The following is an 18839-nucleotide window of genomic DNA, read 5'->3' as shown; positions in this document are numbered from 1 at the left end:
ATCATTAGGTTGATAACTGTTACTTCTGACAACATTACTTTTGTCTGTGTTGTGTGTTTTCAGTGTCTAAGAGCCAGGGAGGCCGGCAGGTCGAGGCTGTTTGAAGTAGTGAGACGTACTGATAGTGTCGGACTGTACCTTTCTCCGCCATCCCTATCCTACACCTCCATGGCACCTGGTACGGTAGGGGATCGTCCCTTAGTTGACACTCGCCCTGTACAGGGCTGGCAGAGGTGGAGCAGGGGTACTGCCTGGCTCCTTAGACCGCTGCCAATCAACGCCTGTCCTGGACGCCCGCAATCTCCTCCGTCTGTTTACATTGGCAAGCTTCAGACAGATTGGCTGACTTAAAGGGCAACAACAACCAGGGTTGGGCTGTTATGGCGTCGTATTATCGCCACACCGGCAGTCGCGAGTCATGACCGCAGTCAAATGCCACATCACCGCTGAGTCATGGTAACTAGTCTTCTCCAAAACTGCGCTCTGATGCCGCTGATGGTCATTAATAGCCTACCAAACTTCCTAACAGCCAGTCGCTAATGGCCTGGTAGTCAGTGCTCTGTTTTTCCTTCGAATCACGCTGACATAAATGCAATCGGAAATCGAATTAAGTATTTGAGAGCCCTGGCAATCAGAGTTTGAGCGGGATAGGATCACCTATTGGGCAGCGAGAGCCAGCTCCTCATAGCTGGTTGATGCGTGGGATGAAATGTGTTCCTATGAGCCCATGTTGCTCAACATTTCTATAGGCTATTCTATGCAATTGCGTGAGAAAACAAGAGTTTTGATGGCCTCTATTGAAAAGAGGAGGATCCCACCTTTGACTTATTCCACATTTTGTTGTTGTTACAGCCTGAATTCAAAATAGATTAAATATTTTTTTTCCCTCACCCATCTACACACAATACCCCATAATGAGAAAGTGAAAACATGAAAAATTAAATATCTAATTTACATAAGTATTCACACCCCTGAATCAATACATGTTATAATCACCTTTGGCCGTAATTACAGCTGTGAGTCTTTCTGGGTAAGTCTCTAAGAGCTTTGAACACCTGGATTGTACAATATTTGCACATTATTCCTTTTAATATTCTTCAAGCTCTGTCAAGTTGGCTTTTGATCATTGCTAGACAGCCGTTTATAAGTCTTGCCAGAGATTTTCAAGCCAATTTAAGTCACAACTGTAACTAGGCCACTCAGGAACATTCACTGTCTTCTTGGTAAGCAACACCAGTGTATATTTGGTCTTGTGTTTTAGGTTATTGTCTTGCTGAAAGGTGAATTTGTCTCCCAGTGTCTTTTGGAAAGCAGACTGAACCAGGTTTTCCTCTAGGATTTTGCCAGTGCTTAGCTCTATATTCCATTTATTTTTATCCTTAAAAAAAACTCAACGGTACTCAGTGATGTGTTGTGTTGGATTTGCCCCAAAATCATTCCGCTTTGTATTTTAATTTAGTGCCTTAGTGCAAACAGGATGCATGTTTTGTAATATTTTAATTCTGTACAGCAGGGGTGTCAAACTCATTCCATGGAGGGCCTAGTGTCTGCTGGTTTTTGGTTTTGCCTTTCAATTAAGACCTAGACAACCAGGAGAAGGGAGTTCCTTACTAATTAGTGACCTTAATTCATCAATCAAGTATAAGGGAGGATCGAAAACCCGGAGACACTCAGCCCTCCGTGGACTGAGTTTGACACGTGATGTAAAAGCTTCCTTCTTTTCACACTGTCGTTCAGGTTAGTACTGTGGAGTAACTACAATGTTGTTGATCCATCTTCAGTTTTCTCCTATCACAACCATGTAACTCTGTAACTGTTGTAAAGTCACCATTGACCTCATGGTGAAATTCCTAAGCGATTGCCTTCCCCTCTGGCAACTGAGTTAGGAAGGACGCCTGTATCTTTGTAGTGACTGGGTGTATTGATCCACCATCCAAAGTGTAATTAATAACTTCACCATGCTCAAAGGGATATTCAATGTCTGTTTATTTTTTACCCATCAACCAGTAGGTGCCCTTTGCGAGGCATTAGAAAACATCCCTGGTCTTTGCGGTTGAATCTGTGTTTGAAATTCACTGCTCGACTGAGGGGCCTTACAGATAATTTCATGTTTGGGTTACAGAGATGAGGTATTCAATATAAAATCATGTTAAGCACTATTATGCACATTATCCATGCAACTTATGTGACTAGTAAAGCACATTTTTACTCCTGACGTTATTTAGGCATCATAACAAAGGGGTTGAATACTTATTGACTCAAGACCAGTGGAGGCTTCTGAGGGCAGAACAGTTCATAATAATGGCCGGATACGGGGAAAATGGAAGGCTTCAAACAGCTGGAAACCATGTGATTGATTGTATTTGATACCATTCCACTGATTCCGCTCCAGTCATTACCACGAGCCCATTCTCTCCAATTAAGGTGCCACAAACATCCTGTGCTCAAGACATTTCAGCTTTTCATTTGTAAACATTTCTATAAACATAATTTCACTTTGACATTATGGAGTATTGTGTGTAGGCCACGAACACGATCTTAATTTAATTCATTTTAAATTCAGGCTGTAACACAACAAAGTGGAAAAAGTCAAGGGGTGTGAATTATTTTGGAAGGAGCTGTATATTAGTAGGCTATATGTAAAGACCAGATTAAATTGAGAATAGTCTGATGGATGAGACTATTAAGTGCTTGTCAAATTGTGAATGAGAGGCTAATGAAGTGTGTGCAGCGGTCAAAGGCACTGCATCTTAGTACAAGATGCTTCACGGCGGTGTCTGGTTCGAATCCAGGCTGCATCACATCCGGCCGTGATTGGGAGTCCCATATGGCGGCGCAATTGGCCCAGCGTCGTCCGGGTTTGCCAGGGTAGGCCATCATTGTAAATAAGAATTTGTTCCTAACTGACTTGCCTAGTTAAATAAAGGTTCAATAAAAATACATAAGGACGACTCAGAATAGGCTATTTTGTTCTTCTGAAATAGACTACATTTTCTTCATATAATGTTTCTTCAGACCTGCCTTAAATAAATAATGGATTTATTGTGATAGTGTAGGCTATATTAAATGGTTTTATTAGACTTTTTAAAAATGTAAATGGTCCAAAGGTCTGCATCAGTGGCTTGTGGGCGAAGCATGGAAGCCCAGAGATGCTCGGCGTGTTCATGTTAACTTCTCTAGGGCCAGTGGGAAGAAATCGTCCCACCTACGTAACAGCCAGTGGAATCCTGTGGCGCGTTATTTAAATACCTTAGAAATGCTATTACTTCAATTTCTCAAACATATGACTATTTTACACCATTTTAAAGACAAGACTCTCGTTAATCTAACCACACTGTCCGATTTCAAAAAGGCTTTACAACGAAAGCAAAACATTAGATTATGTCAGCAGAGTACCCAGCCAGAAATAATCAGACACCCATTTTTCAAGCTAGCATATAATGTCACATAAACCCAAACCACAGCTAAATGCAGCACTAACCTTTGATGATCTTCATCAGATGACAACCCTAGGACATTGTTATACAATACATGCATGTTTTATTCAATCAAGTTCATATTTATATCAAAAACCAGCTTTTTACATTAGCATGTGACGTTCAGAACTAGCATACCCCCCCATACCCTCACCAAAGTCAGATTTACTATAAGAAAAATGTTATTACCTTTGCTGTTCTTCGTCAGAATGCACTCCCAGGACTTCTACTTCAATAACAAATGTTGGTTTGGTTCAAAATAATCCATAGTTATATCCAAATAGCGCCGTTTTGTTCGTGCGTTCAAGACACTATCCGAAGTGTAAATAAGGGTCAGGCGCACGACGCATTTCGTGACAAAAAAATTCTAAATATTCCATTACCGTACTTCGAAGCATGTCAACCGCTGTTTAAAATCCATTTTTATGCCATTTTTCTCGTAAAAAAGCGATAATATTCCGACCGAGAAAGCGTGTTTACGTTCAAAGAGAGAGAAAATAAAAGCATGGGATCCCCTCGTGCACGAGCCTGAGTCTCATAGTAATCTGACCGGCCACTATCCAAACGCGCTAATGTTTTTCAGCCAGGGGCTGCCTCGATATCATTCAGCTTTTTCCCGGGTTCTGAGAGCCTATGGGAGCCGTAGGAAGTGTCACGTTACAGCAAAGATCCTCAGCTTTCAATAAACAGAGCCAAGAAGAACAAGAACTTGTCAGAGAGGGCACTTCCTGTAAGGAATCTTCTCAGGTTTTTGTCTGCCATATGAGTTCTGTTATACTCACAGACACCATTCAAACAGTTTTAGAAACTTTAGGGTGTTTTCTATCCAAAGCCAATAATTATATGCATATTCTAGTTACTGGGCAGGAGTAGTAACCAGATTAAATCGGGTACGATTTTTTATCCGGCCGTGTCAATACTGCCCCCTAGCCCTAACAGGTTAACAGTCAATTACCGTGAGACCGACAGTTATTTACATGACGGTTACCGGCTGACACAATTTCATGACCGCCACAGCCTTAACCAGGGTTGAAAAAGGGTAGCCTATAATGTCTGTGTAATGTGTTTGGTGTACAAGTGATTTACCATTGTTCTTTTAGAGAGTTAAGTTGTATTGACTTTCTTCAATTACGGAAAGGGATTGAACGATGGAAAGTCAACTTGCCCATTTAAGTTGCCGACTACGCCAATAAGTATTTACATGTAATTGGGGATGTAACATCCGTAGCATCATTTGCATGGCAGGGTATCACAACAGAACAAGAGGTTGGTATTACTGTGATATCTAAGGTCTATGGAAGTGCCTTGGGTCTCACAATGTGTTTGTTTATAAATAGCCTATAGGTCACCGTACTAATAATACTGCCACTTAGATTTATTAGGCTCACATGGGCTTTTTACAATATATTATACAAGAAAACAGACAGGTTTTATAGCATGTCATCTGTCATGTTTTTACTTGTACTCTTCTTCTCTGCTATCCGTATGCTCCACTTTTCCTCTTTCTGCCCCCTCCCTCCTCTGACGCTTTCCAGCTTGCTCCCTTCCTCCCTCCCTCCCTCCGTTACCTTACCCTCTCACTTTCTTTCTCTTTCTGTCATTTCCAGGTTGCCACTTGGTCACTGCAGACACTATGGTGAGTTTAATCAGGAGAGTTGTTGCCTGAACGTTGATGTGAGCTTATATCTGCAGGTCTTCAATGTTTCTATTTTAAGGAAGTTTTCTTGAGCTTTTCTGCAACGTTTCTCCTATAATTGTGGGAACGTGATAGTTGTTGTATGTTATTGCATGATAAAAGGTCTGCTTCTTCTTGCTCTGCATTTTATTACATTTTAGCAATTGTTTGAATAGTTTTTGCAGTATTTAGCATGCAAACGCAATTGAGTGCCACATGTATGTGTTGAAATACAAGACATTTGATGTTTTACAAGACATTTTATGTTTGACAGTAATGTCTGTGAGGGAATCGCTGATAGAGTGAGGAATGAAAGAGACTAAGACAGGGTGGCAGAGACTGAAGGACTAGGTGTAATGAGCGAGGCTGCTGAGAGAATGCTGTAGAGAGGAATAGGGAGAGATTGGAGGGAAAGCAGCTGCGACTGTTAATCTCGGGAACCGTTACAGTTCTGCCTGTTGTCTGTGTGTGAAAGAGAGAGTGTCAGTGGGTCTGTGCGTATCGTGTTAAATTTAGAGTGTCAAGTTTGATTTACATAGGTTACAGTGCAAGTAATGCTGAGCGAGAGGTGGGGCTGTATTTTCTGCGGTGCCAATAAGTATTTATAGTTTCATTGAATGTCTTATACAGTATGTGAAACTGAAAACCTTGGCATTCTTTGACAAGATATTACTCTGAGGCAGCAAACTACTGGAGCTCTACAAGTATATGGTGGTGGGAATTAAACAGTAGAGTTATAACCCTTCAGGTGTCTAGGTCATTAGAAGAGAAATAAAAAATAAACATGTAAATAAACATATCTGGTGATGGGCAAACAGAGGGAGAGAGGGGTGAAGGAGGAAGGAGGACAAAGAGAGGGTGACGAGAGTTGAAGGAGAACAAGTGGACCGTGTGTATTGTTCTCACATGATTGCACGCCAAACAATGCCGTTGCTGTGTAGGTGATGGTTTTGCATAACAATGCATGTGGTTTGTTTGTACCGTATCTAATCTGAGCGCCCACACAACCTGGTATTGAAGTAGAGAGAGCCCCGGAGAATTTTACAATGCACGTTTTAATGATTTAGTCAGCTAACTCAAAGATTCTAAGATATAATTTTCTGTAAAAAAAATAAAAAATAAATATCAACTTCAAACAAAGTTTTTTTTTCCCCCTCAAGGATACAACTGATTTGATTATCTTAATACCCATATAACCAGACCAGAAGAGAGAGATCTTAGTATTTAACAAAGTTTGCTGGTCGACATATCAATCAATCAATGCTTTTGTTGGAATGAATGTGTGTTTAAAGTCAAATCCATAACTTTGTGTGTGTGTGTGTGTGTGTGTGTGTGTGTGTGTGTGTGTGTGTGTGTGTGTGTGTGTGTGTGTGTGTGTGTGGAATGAATGGGTGTGTTTACTACATGGGTTTGATGTACACACACAGCTGCCAGTGGCATGTGTTTAACAGTATCAGTGGCACTCTGACGTTCATGTTCCTCTCAGACAGTGTTTGGTAAGACATATTCATGCTTTTACATCAAGGAAAAACAGTTAATGGAGGGTTTGTAAATGGTTTATAAGTAGTTATTTGTAGATTAGTTTATAAATCAGTAGTAAGCTATAATGGCTCGTTATTCTGGCTCAGGATCACCATTTTGTCCTCTTTTCTCCCTGAACATCCATCTGTTCCCTCATTTTACAATCCCTTTGACGACCCCTTCTCTTTCTCCGTCTCCTTCTCTCAACATGTATCCTTTTAACATTTATGTTATGTCTCTCCGCACACCCTGTCTCCCACAGCTCTCTCTCAGCTCTCTCCCCACCACCGTTGTCCCCAGCCTCCTCTCCTCTCCAGGAGGATGTGCTACTGGGGGACCGAGGGTATGGTCCTCCAACCAGGAGGTGGCGCTGTTCCAGACCCTGCAAGAGGCTCTGAGGGAGATCGACCTGCCTGAAACACAGGACCTGCCACAGGGTGAGACCCGGGCTACGATCACCCGGCTGAAACGTACAGGATGACGCAGATAGAAATGTACCAGGCTAGAAAGACACTGGACGCTGTTTATTACAATCCCTATGACATGGGAATTGTGGCCGCTCTATGACCTTACCTTTCTATCTGCAACGCTCTGAATGTTTGAACCACCTGAGTTAAGCCCCCAGGCCAGGTGAACCTATCACAAACACTGGATCTTATCCTGCACAGAGTCACCCAGACCAAGTGAGTTTAGTACTATATGTCAATGGGCTACTAGGTGAACAGGTGTGTTTCCGTTTACTCTTACCTGGTCCAAAAACAACCCTAGGCAAGACCCTAGCTCCGAGCCCCTTCCCCTATCCCCTACCCATTTAGTGTTTGCAAAGGGGAAAGGGCCAGAGGACTATGGGGGTGTAAGCAATAAGGTTGTGGGTCCTTCAATGAGCTAAGATGACCTGCCATATTTGCTGGCCCCTATATGGTTGTTTTTGGACCTAACTTTTGTATTGGCTAACATTCATTAACTACTTTCTATTACATAGTGAAGGGCTGCACTGATGCATGGGGAATTCGACCTTGCCACTAATGGCTGTTGTACTGTTTTCCTTCTCTTCTAGGTATGAGTCACTCTGAGCTGTGTGTCTGTGTTTTGGGATCCCCCCTCCCCTACCTCTCTCTGCTGTTGGAGGCAGGCCAACGGAGCCCAGGTACGCTAGCAGAACACAGCCAGACAGGAAACACAACCAAATGTATAATTTGGCACTTTATACCAACCAGTACCAGCTTGTGCTAACCTGTAGAAGTCTGACAGTAATTCAATGTAAAAGCCTATTTGGCCAGAGCAATAGTTAAAACATACACCCCTCCTTTCAAAGTATGTGCCAAAGTGTTTTCCAAGAGGTCTTCCAAGTGTTCCTTAGTGCCTCCCATAATGGTGTTAGCTTGAACAAGGCTTTCTTCACCATCTATGGACCTCAACTTCGCCTTGCCAGATCGCCGGGAAAATAAATGTTGGAATGGTAATCCTTTTATGGGATTCATTGGTGTCATTATCAAATAACATAATCGCCCCCTAGAGAGAAAAGCTCTGAGTCTAACAGTGATGGTTCTAATTTTAGACTGATGGCCAAAAGGTTGAGGGAAAAGATCACTAGTGCAGGTTGACATTTAATGAGATTGTCACTGCCCTTCATTACTCTATTTATACATAAATAGTCATTCTCCTTCCTGCTTTGTCACTGTTATGACCAATAACAGACTAAAACACTTTACACTTTAGTTGACAGGCTTCTATGACTTTTGACCTTTTTCTATATTTTCATGGAAAGCTGTGACCGGTCAAGAATCTCTCTTCCCTCCCTTCCCCTCTCCTCTCTCTCTCTCTCTCTCTCTCTCTCTCTTACCCCAATCCAATTTCTCTCTACCACACTTTCCCCATTACCCGCTCCTTCTGTCCCTCCCTCTTTCTCTCTCTCGTTTACCCCTTTCACACACCCCACCCCCCTCGGTCTCTCTACCCCACCCATTTCTCTCTTCTTCTCTCTAGGAGATGCTCTCCTGTGTCTTTCTCCGTCCTGGCTCTCTCACTCCTCCCCCTCCCTCCTGGTCCACAAGGCTGTCACCTTTGACTTGGGAGGCCGCACTTTCCTCTCCAACTTCAACCCCCCTCGCAAGGTCACCTACTTCCTGTCATGTGACCCTTGGGCTGAGGAGGAAGTGACCCGGGAGACAGACTGCCCAAGCGGAGGTTCCGGCGCACTGTGTCGATTCTGGGGGGATGTTCTGACCACCAGGGTTCTGCTGCAAAAGGCCAAGATCCATTGCCCCCCGACGCTGGCCTTACTGTTGCCCCCGGGACAGATGGGACTGGATGAGGGCAGGACAGGAGGGGTGGAGGTGGTGCACCTGGAAAAGGGGGTGGAGGGAGGGATGAACTCCGTCCGAAACAAGGTGGACTCTTTCCTGGAGTCTGAGGATATGAAGGGATCTGAGAGTGTATGTCCTGTTTCTTAGAGGATATTTTAGTCAGCCTTTGTGTAAAGGTACACAAATCCTCAAGCTTTCCTTTCACTTTGTGTATAGGTGGTGCTCAGGCGCAGTGGTGGGACGTTCGTGGGCGAGGCAACCTCACCCCCTGTCTACTTGTCCAGGAACAACAGGGATGAGGTCTGGGCCAAGGTAGGTTATCTCCTGCCCCAGCTCCTCCCTGGAGAGGCAGTGCTGCTGGAGGCCTACTGCTCCCCACTGAAGCCTGGGCCGCGGGTAGAGGACCGCACCTGGGAACAGTACACCGGTGAGGGCTTTGAGTCTGGGACAGATGGGGGTAGTTCGAGGTTTAAGGACCTTATTTTCATGATTATTTGAATGTGGTCCTCACATGACTTGTAAGGACTCTAGTACAATGTGATGTACTACGGCCATTACCACATCCTCTTGGTGTTATCATAGTGAAGTAGTAGTTGTTGTGTGTGTGTGTCAGACTGCAGGCCTCAGGTTCCAGACCTGTCCTTCAGACTGTGTGCCATCGTAAGTCGCTCACCTCTGGACCTGCCTCTCCTCTACAAGGTGAGCGAAAGAGAGAGAGAGAACGAGAGAGAACGAGGTAGGAGAGAGAAATGAAATATTGACTATGTGCATCACAATTTGTATTGACCCTCAATACTGTAAACCTATAGTGTGTGTGTGTGTGTGTGTGTGTGTGTGTGTGTGTGTGTGTGTGTGTGTGTGTGTGTGTGTGGTGTGTGTGTGTGTGTGTGTGTGTGTGTGTGTATTTGTGTATAGATAGAGATACATGTGTATAGATGGATAGAGATACATGTGTATAGATGGATAGAGATACATGTGTATAGATGGATAGAGATATGTGTATACAGGGGTGGGGGGGGGGGAATTATTTGATCCCCTGCTGATTTTGTACGTTTGCCCACTGACAAAGAAATGATCAGTCTATAATTTTAATGGTAGGTTTAATTGAACAGTGAGAGACAGAATAACAACAAAAAAATCCAGAAAAACGCATGTCAAAAATGTTATAAAATGATTTGCATTTTAATGAGGGAAATAAGTATTTGACCCCTCTGCAAAACATGACTTAGTACTTGGTGGCAAAACCCTTGTTGGCAATCACAGAGGTCAGACGTTTCTTGTAGTTGACCACCAGGTTTGCACACATCTCAGGAGGGATTTTGTCCCACTCCTCTTTGCAGATCTTCTCCAAGTCATTAAGGTTTCGAGGCTGATGTTTGGCAACTCGAACCTTCAGCTCCCTCCACAGATTTTCTATGGGATTAAGGTCTGGAGACTGGCTAGGCCACTCCAGGACCTTAATGTGCTTCTTCTTGAGCCACTCCTTTGTTGCCATGGCCGTGTGTTTTGGGTCATTGTCATGCTGGAATACCCATCCACGACCCATTTTCAATGCCCTGGCTGAGGGAAGGATGTTCTCACCCAAGATTTGACGGTACATGGCCCCGTCCATCGTCCCTTTGATTCGGTGAAGTTGTCCTGTCCCCTTAGCAGAAAAACACCCCCAAAGCATAATGTTTCCACCTCCATGTTTGAAGGTGGAGATGGTGTTCTTAGGGTCATAGGCAACATTCCTCCTCCTCTAAACACGGCGAGTTGAGTTGATGCCAAAGAGCTCCATTTTGGTCTCATCTAACCACAACACTTTCACCAGTTGTCCTCTGAATCATTCAGATGTTCATTGGCAAACTTCAGACGGGCATGTATATGTATTCTTGAGCAGGGGGACCTTGCGGGCGCTGCAGGATTTCAGTCCTTCACGGCGTAGTGTGTTACCAATTGTTTTCTTGGTGACTATGGTCCCAGCTGCCTTGAGATCATTGACAAGATCCTCCCGTGTAGTTCTGGGCTAATTCCTCACCGTTCTCATGATCATTGCAACCCCACGAGGTGAGATCTTGCATGGAGCCCCAGGCCGAGGGATATTGACAGTTCTTTTGTGTTTCTTCCATTTGCGAATAACCGCACCAACTGTTGTCACCTTCTCACCAAGCTGCTTGGCGATGGTCTTGTAGCCCATTCCAGCCTTGTGTAGGTCTACAATCTTGTCCCTGACATCCTTGGAGAGCTCTTTGGTCTTGGCCATGGTGGAGAGTTTGGAATCTGATTGATTGATTTGCTTCTGTGGACAGGTGTCTTTTTTACAGGTAACAAGCTGCGGTTAGGAGCACTCCCTTTAAGAGTGTGCTCCTAATCTCAGCTCGTTACCTGTATAAAAAACACCTGGGAGCCAGAAATCTTTCTGATTGAGAGGGGGTCAAATACTTATTTCCCTCATTAAAATGCAAATCAATTTATAACATTTTTGGCATGCGTTTTTCTGGATATTTTTGTTGTTATTCTCTCTCTCACTGTTCAAATAAACCTACCATTAAAATTATAGACTGATCCTTTCTTTGTCAGTGGGCAAACGTACAAAATCAGCAGGGGATCAAATACTTTTTTCCCCCACTGTAGATGGATAGAGATATATGTGTATAGATGGATAGAGATATATGTGTATAGATAGATACATCTATATATCTATCTATGTATGTGTATATGTATGTACGTGTGTATTTACAGAGCTATATATATATATATATATATATTATATATATATATATATATATATATATATATATATATATATATATAGCTCTGTAAATGTCTAACTTGGGAAAGTGAGACAAATTCCTGTAAAAGACCATATACATTAACTGCAATGTTTGTTTGAAATCCATTACCTTTTCACTAACTGCTCTCTCCTTTCCCTCCCCCTCACTCTCTATCCCTCTCCCTCAGTTGGTGTGTAGAGTGGGTGTGTCCGACGCCCCTCTCTCTCACAGCCACTCCCTCTCTCAGTCCTTGGAGACCACCCTATTAGAGTGCGGTTTCACTGACCCTACCATGGCAACTTCTCTCCATCGCTTAGCAACGGACACCGCCCTGTCCTGCCTTCGTGTTGTCATGGAAACAGAGTCAAGCATGTCTGCGGAACTGCGTGGTGGAGCGGGTGCCCAGACCGACATGATAGGTGCGTGCGAGTGTGTGTGTGTGTGTGTGTGTTGACTTCCTTCCAAAGCTTTCCCTCTAATGTAGCATGAAGCCGTCTGAGTTGATCTATGACTTGATGTAGATTACTGCAGATTGATGTCGAAGCCTCTCTGAAAACATGGGTCTACTTATACCATCACAAGTCTCACTCTGTCAACACTCCTGTGTCTCCCTGAGCTGCTGTCTGACCCTTCCACTCCCTCTGTCTCTCTACCTCCATTCCACTCCTTCTGTCTCTCTACCTCCATTCCACTCCCTCTGTCTCTCTACCTCCATTCCACTCCCTCTCTCTCTACCTCCATTCCACTCCCTCTCTCTCTACCTCCATTCCACTCCCTCTCTCTCTCTACCTCCATTCCACTCCCTCTCTCTCTCTACCTCCATTCCACTCCCTCTCTCTCTCTACCTCCATTCCACTCCCTTTCTCTCTCTACCTCCATTCCACTCCCTCTCTCTCTCTACCTCCATTCCACTCCCTCTCTCTCTCTACCTCCATTCCACTCCCTCTCTCTCTCTCTCTCTCTCTCTCTCTACCTCCATTCCACTCTCTCTCTCTCTCTCTCTCTCTACCTCCATTCCACTCCCTCTCTCCTAGGCGTAGACCTCCTCTTCACCATGGATGGTTACATCATCAGCCCTGTTGTCCTTGGCCTCCACCCCTCCCTCTGTCTCCGCTCCTCCTTCCCGGAGCAAGGGATGGGGCTGGAGGGATGTGACAGTGGGATAGAGGGGTGGAGTAGGGGCACCCTCCTCCTCACCCCCCTCCTCCGCTCCCAGTACTACCTGATGCAGGAGAAGACTGTGCTGGTGGTGGGAGCTGGAGGACACAGTAAGAAGTTCATTTGGGGAGCAGCCAAAAAGTACAAACTCAAGGTGAATGTCTACATGGGGAATGAACTAGTGAAAGTGAATACATCGCAGCAACTTTTCAGCTATTTTAGAAGTGCATTTTACTGCATTGCAAAGTCTGATTAAATGACACATTAATGGTTACTGGTTAGCCAGTTATGCTAATGTGCTGAACTGACCTCACCAACTCCTTCCCCTCCAATCAGATCCTGCTGGTGGACTGTGACCCCGCCCACTTCGCCTCCCAGTTGGTCGACCACTTCCTGCCCCTGCCAGACCTGCCCGACCACCGCCGTGACGACCAGCACTGCTCCCGCATTTGTGATTGGTTGTTGTCCTCTGGGCTCCGTCCTGATGGCTGCGTGTGTTTCTGGGATGACTGCGTGGTGCTGACGTCTCTGGTCTGTAATAGGCTGGGGCTCAGGGGGCCTCCCCCCGAGGCCATCCGCATCGCGAAGGAGAAGAGCCGCACCCACAGGCACCTCCTGGGCTTACGGAAGTCTACTGGGACTAACCTGACCAGTGTTGAGCAACCCTCTGGTCAGGCGGATGGCCTGGTTGAGTTTAGAGAAGGTGAGAGGAGAGGAAGACAGCACAACGGTATGGTCAACGGCATGGTCAACATGGAAGGGGATAGCATGAGAGCTATGGCCGATTTTGACAGGGGGGATCTCTTCAATGAGGCAATGGGCAAACCCGACACTACCGCCCCTACCTCTTCATCCGCCTCAGCTTCCTCATCCTTCTCACTGTCCTTTGGCACTTTCCGGCCCTCCGCTCCCCTCCTTTCTCCCTCCCCTTCTTCCTATGCTGTTCCCTGTATCCATGTGGAGAGCGCCCTGGATCTGGAGAAGGCAGCCAGTGGGGGGGAGGGGGGGCCTGGTGGGGCCAGTGTAGGGGTGGTGAGGTTCCCTGCCGTCATGAAGCTGGAGTATGGGGCCGGGGCGGTGGGCGTGAGGAAGGTGGGCTCTCTGGAGGAAAGCCTGGCACACTTTGAGAGGATCGGAGGGGACCTCCGCGAGGAGACAGACTACCCTGGCATTGGCCTGGGCTGGGGCAACGCCATGACCCTCATGGAGTACGTGGGAGGCACAGAGCACGACGTGGACGTGGTACTGTTCGAGGGGCGACTGGAGGGCGCTTTCGTGTCCGACAATGGCCCCACCCGTGCCCCGGCTTTCACCGAGACGGCCTCCCAGATGCCCTCGGGGCTGGCGCCGGACAAGCGCGCTCAGCTGATCCGCGCGGCGCACCACGCCTGCCTGGGCTGCGGCCTGCAAGACGGCGTGTTCAACGTTGAGCTGAAGATGACAGAGGTGGGCCCGAGGCTCATCGAGATCAACGCCCGCATGGGCGGCTTCTACCTGCGCGACTGGATCCGGCAGCTGTACGGCGTGGACATCCTGATGGCCGCCTTCATGGTGTCCTGTGGGGTGCGTCCATGCCTGCCCTCGGCCACAGCGCTCCCAGCCAGAGGCCACTTTGCTGGGGTGATGGTGGTGGTGTCCCAGCACCTCCAGGCCCTGAGAAGCACAGCCAGCCCTGAGCGCCTGCGAGGGCTGCACCAGGACGGGGCGCTGTGGCTGAACGAGCTGGCTGAGGAGGATGAATTGATCTCTGGGGAGTACGAGGAGCCCTTCTGTAATGTCGGCGTGAGAGACGCCCACAACGCCGCCAACGCTCGCCAACGCCTCCTCGCCCTCTGCCAGGGGTTAGGCCTGCACTGTCCTCCACGCTACGACCTGGGGTACTTCCTGTCCCACTTCAGTTAGACAGGAAGTCAGGTGGGAGAAGCACCCGGGGTTTGTTCAGGAGGGTGCAATGTTTAGATTTTACTCACAGATCAAAATAATACAAAAATCGATTCCTTATTCTGCATGACAGAGAAGCATATGTGTTTTAGTACTGTCTAAATGTTTGTTCCTAACATTGGACCCTTCTGAATAGAACCCATGTTTAGTTCGTGTATGCTTTGTGCCGGTGGGTTTTTGTACTAGGGGTAAGGGTTAGTTTAGTTAGCTTAAAAGGTACATCACAGCAAGAAAAAACACTCATGATATATCAAAACATATCTCACGACCTTTCAATTTTTCTCACTTAAATTTTAGGGACCATCTCAGGAATACAATACAAGTTTCAAAAAGGTATAATCTTCAGTGATTGGAGAGAATAGGGTATTGGGTGTCTTATCTATCTACCAGGGTTCAGGAAGTGATTTAAATAAAACAATTGAAAAACGTTTTAAATAAATAGCTTCTACTTCTCATTTTATTGAAGTCATAAAAAATAAAAATAGAGGCCCTTGGTCAAATTATTGAATTAGAATGTTGGTTAACTTCCTGAATTGACAGCATTCAATTCGAATTGAACCCAACCCTGCTATCTATTAGGTTGTGGCATCAGCAGTCTACTCTACTGGGTCATTCCACAAAATGAGTGCCTTTTGCGTCCCTTTGATATTTTAAGTAGTGCACAAATATTGAATTTTAAAAGCCTGTCATATTAAATGAAGTGGCATTTAAAAGTCATTTCTGAAGATGATTATTTATTTCATGTAATTAGTGATTAATTTTAAGTAATAAAAAATAAAAGAATACCTGGCTACCAATATTTAGCGACGATCCAAATGCTAGTGACTACGACGCCCCTCATCACAACAAGCGACTTCAATGATGGCAGTCTCATACTAAAGTATGTAGGGAACGACAGAGCAGCGGAATAATTTAGTGTGGGTCGTCAGGCTACAAAAAACCCTGTCCCTTATTTTAAAGTCAACCCTGTTACCTGAACTGAACTCTCGTTCTAATTGGTGAAACTATTAATTTTGAAATATATAAAACAGATGAGCTGGTTCTATTCTTTTTGGCCATTTTCTGGTGTTTGTGGTGGAAAATGTAGCTGGTTGAGCATAACATGTCAACCCTGTTACCCATAGATTAATCTAATGTAATAGGCTTATTAGAAACACCTGAGTGGCGTTTATTTCTTTCTGGTCCTGATGGGGGGGGGGGGGGGGGAAACTGTCGGGGGAGGTCCTCTTTGGACTGTTGAACCAGTCCAGTAAATGTGGAGGAGTTAAGATGTCGCAACACAGGTCCTCTTTCCATTTCCCTGAAAAACGGATGCATCCGTTTAAACCGACCCCGCAAAGGGTGCCCATAGAGGGAGACAATTTAGAAGAAAAAAATTGGGAAGTTTGCATACAATTGCCCCTCCCTGCTGCACACAACAAGCTTCCATTCCCCCGGTCACAAGGGGATTTATGGCTGATTTTTAAGATGAAGTTGTCAACCCTGTTACTTTACTAGGCACTTACTATAGTCATTTGTTTTGAGATGGGGATGTTTTTCATTAAGTTGAACATGTGCTCTTTATGACAATCTTAAAATATATGAAATAAGTTTTTTTGTTCACTAAGTTGCACTACTCAAAAGGCACCTAATTGGTGGAACGACCCTACTACATTATAATCCAGCCATAGACGTTGATTAATAGCCTGCACACTGAACACATAGCAGTCCAGGGTTGGAACGGGTGGGAGGGGGTCGTTATATTACACATACAGTAGGTCAGTGTCGTTAGCTAAATAGTTACATGAAGGAAGAGCAGAAGAAGATGGAAGATTTTGAGGAAGGGGGTTTGAGGAGAGCAGTGCAATAGCTGGAACAGGTGGACAGGGGTGCTGATTGCGGAACCTTCTAAATCTTGGCTCAGAGGTGATGTCTGCGGGGTCGGCAAGTTTGAACTACTTGGAAAATGTGGAATTCTGGAACACTGCCTCCCTCATTTTTAGTTAGATGTCGTGTGAAGTTCGTCTAAATTAGCAAGGTTGAGGTGAAAGGTTGTTCCACCCCAAAATAAGTAACTTAAAGAGTACGGAAATTGAGATTTAATTACTCCACATACTCACACCCATTTTCCTCCGTCTTAGCCCATAAAAGCAGTGTGTTATGGAAGTCAATTAAGGCAGTTTCACCATTGCAAATGCGTTGACCCCGGAACAAGACCTCATCTTGGCAGTTAGTGTCTGGTGTGGCATTTGCGGTCTGGTGTCAGGTGTACTGAGTAGGTTTGATGAAACTGAGATGCCATCCCTCAGTACCCCCCAGACAAGGGTTACAGTAGTCAAAAGGTTAAGGATTTCCTGCTTCTTCTGTTTCTGATTGTTTATGTATTTCTGAGGTAATATTTGGGAATTATATAGTAGCAGGCACTTCTAACTTTTCTTCGAAAAGGAGGTGTGACAGGAAAGTTAAAGAATAAAACAACCGAGCCAGATTACATCACTAAATCCAAAACAAATTTCAAAAAATCCCCAAATCCAAACTTTTGTATTAACTTAATGTGTTCATGTTTTGTTAATTGCTTTATTTGTTAAGTTTCAGTGCCTCTGATTATGAATGTGTTATTGATATGTAACATCACAGATATGAATGTAATTTTTAGATTAACACATTGTTTTACAAATATATGCGTCATAAATAATTTAACCATATGCGAGTAATGGAGAACAAGGCCTTAAAGTTAACACAGATTTAAAGTGATTTTTCTGTTCCTTAGTTATATTGACAAGCAATAACTGGTGTGGAAATTACTTTTTCTTTAACAAAGTTTTGAATCAAGATCAAGTGTTTTGATTCAGCTACTGTTCTGATTCAAATGTAAATGTAAATTTCCTGTGTTATGTAAAATACAATAAACATTCAAATCAACAGACTCTTAACTTTTCTTTGTTTGTTGACATTTTTTTTGTGAAATGGATGTATTAATTAAATACATCTGTAAGCAGAGCTTCAACGCACCATACAAACCCCCTGTAGTCTCAAACCCGTTTTCTCTACTTTGTGTAGATGGGGTGATGAAGAGGTTAAGTGAGTCAGAGTTATTTTACTAAGTGAAAGAGAGACTTGTTTTTGCTTTTGTTTATTTTCAATAGCCTGGAACAGGTTTGCCGAATGGGTTTTCCCCGACTTCTCTCTCTTTGTAGTGCTTGTTTTGAGTCAGATCCAGTCCTGTTGCTAGTAGTGACTGTCGAAACGGCTTCAGTTCAGTTACACCTCACACCGGTGGTAAACCTTAACACAACCTGATCCATTTGTTTTTGACTTTTTCTCTCACTCTCACAGTTCTCCACTTCTCTCCATTTTCCCCCTCTGTCTTCCTCCCTATGGCCTTCCTGCTCCCTCTTTCTCTCTTTGTTGTGCTTGTTTTATAGAATTTTTTTTTTTTTTTTTATGAAATGGATGTATTAATTAAATACATCTGTAAGCAGAGCTTCAACGCACCATACAAACCCCTGTAGTCTCAAACCTGTTTTCTCTCTCTCTCTGTCACACTTTGTGTAGATGGGGTGATTATACATTTAAGTGAGTCAGAGTTATTTTACTAAGTGAAAGAGAGACTTGTTTCTTTTCAATAGCCTGGACCAAGTTTGCCAAGCGTGTTTTCCCCGACTTCTCCCTCTTTCTCTCACTTTGTTGTGCTTGTTTTGAGTCTTAGATGCAGTCCAGTCCTGTTGCTAGTAGTGACTGTCGGAACGGCTTCAGTTCAGTTACACCTCACACAAATCACACCGGTGGTGAACCATAGAACAACAAACACAACCTGATGCATTTGTTTTGACTTTTTCTCTCACTCTTTCTCAGTTCTCCACTTCTCTCCATCTTCCCCCTCTGTCTTCCTCCCTATGGCCTTCCTTCTACCTCTTTCTCTCTCTTTGTTGTGCTTGTTTTCAGTCTTAGATGCAGTCCTGTTGCTAGTAGTGACTGTCGGAACTGCTTCCGTTCACAAATCACTTCAGTGCTGAACCTTAGTTTT

At 44.6% G+C, this 18839-nt stretch overlaps 1 protein-coding gene across 4 annotated transcripts; it reads left to right on the top strand.

Annotated features, from left to right (window-relative positions):
• The first annotated feature begins 61 nt into the window (after positions 1–61).
• Positions 62–17734, top strand: LOC106604853 (carnosine synthase 1). 4 transcript variants are annotated; one of them, XM_014199913.3, is made up of 10 exons: positions 62–183; positions 5084–5112; positions 6935–7109; positions 7730–7819; positions 8659–9107; positions 9195–9405; positions 9592–9677; positions 11922–12153; positions 12769–13046; positions 13229–17734. In XM_014199913.3, the coding sequence occupies exons 2-10, from the start codon at positions 5110–5112 to the stop codon at positions 14792–14794; spliced, it is 3090 nt and encodes a 1029-aa protein (XP_014055388.1). In that variant the 5' UTR covers positions 62–183; positions 5084–5109; the 3' UTR covers positions 14795–17734. The 4 variants fall into 4 exon arrangements, with proteins under 4 accessions (XP_014055388.1, XP_014055386.1, XP_014055385.1 ...); XM_014199911.3 differs by having other exon boundaries at positions 73–178; XM_014199910.3 differs by having other exon boundaries at positions 79–178; positions 5012–5112.
• Positions 17735–18839: the final 1105 nt, after the last annotated feature.

Source organism: Salmo salar, chromosome 05, assembly GCF_965601325.2.
Source record: "Salmo salar chromosome 05, fSalSal1, whole genome shotgun sequence".
Classification (NCBI taxonomy): domain Eukaryota; kingdom Metazoa; phylum Chordata; class Actinopteri; order Salmoniformes; family Salmonidae; genus Salmo; species Salmo salar.
The sequence above is the reverse complement of the archived record's forward strand: the minus strand, read 5'-3'. Positions and strand labels throughout refer to the sequence as shown.

Bases quoted from the DNA above. Each gene is read 5' to 3' on its own strand.
- LOC106604853 (XM_014199910.3), top strand. The intron at 5,113-6,934 runs GTGAGTTTAATC...TGTCTCCCACAG, and splicing joins TGGTCACTGCAGACACTATG to CTCTCTCTCAGCTCTCTCCC. The intron at 12,154-12,768 runs GTGCGTGCGAGT...CCTCTCTCCTAG, and splicing joins TGCCCAGACCGACATGATAG to GCGTAGACCTCCTCTTCACC.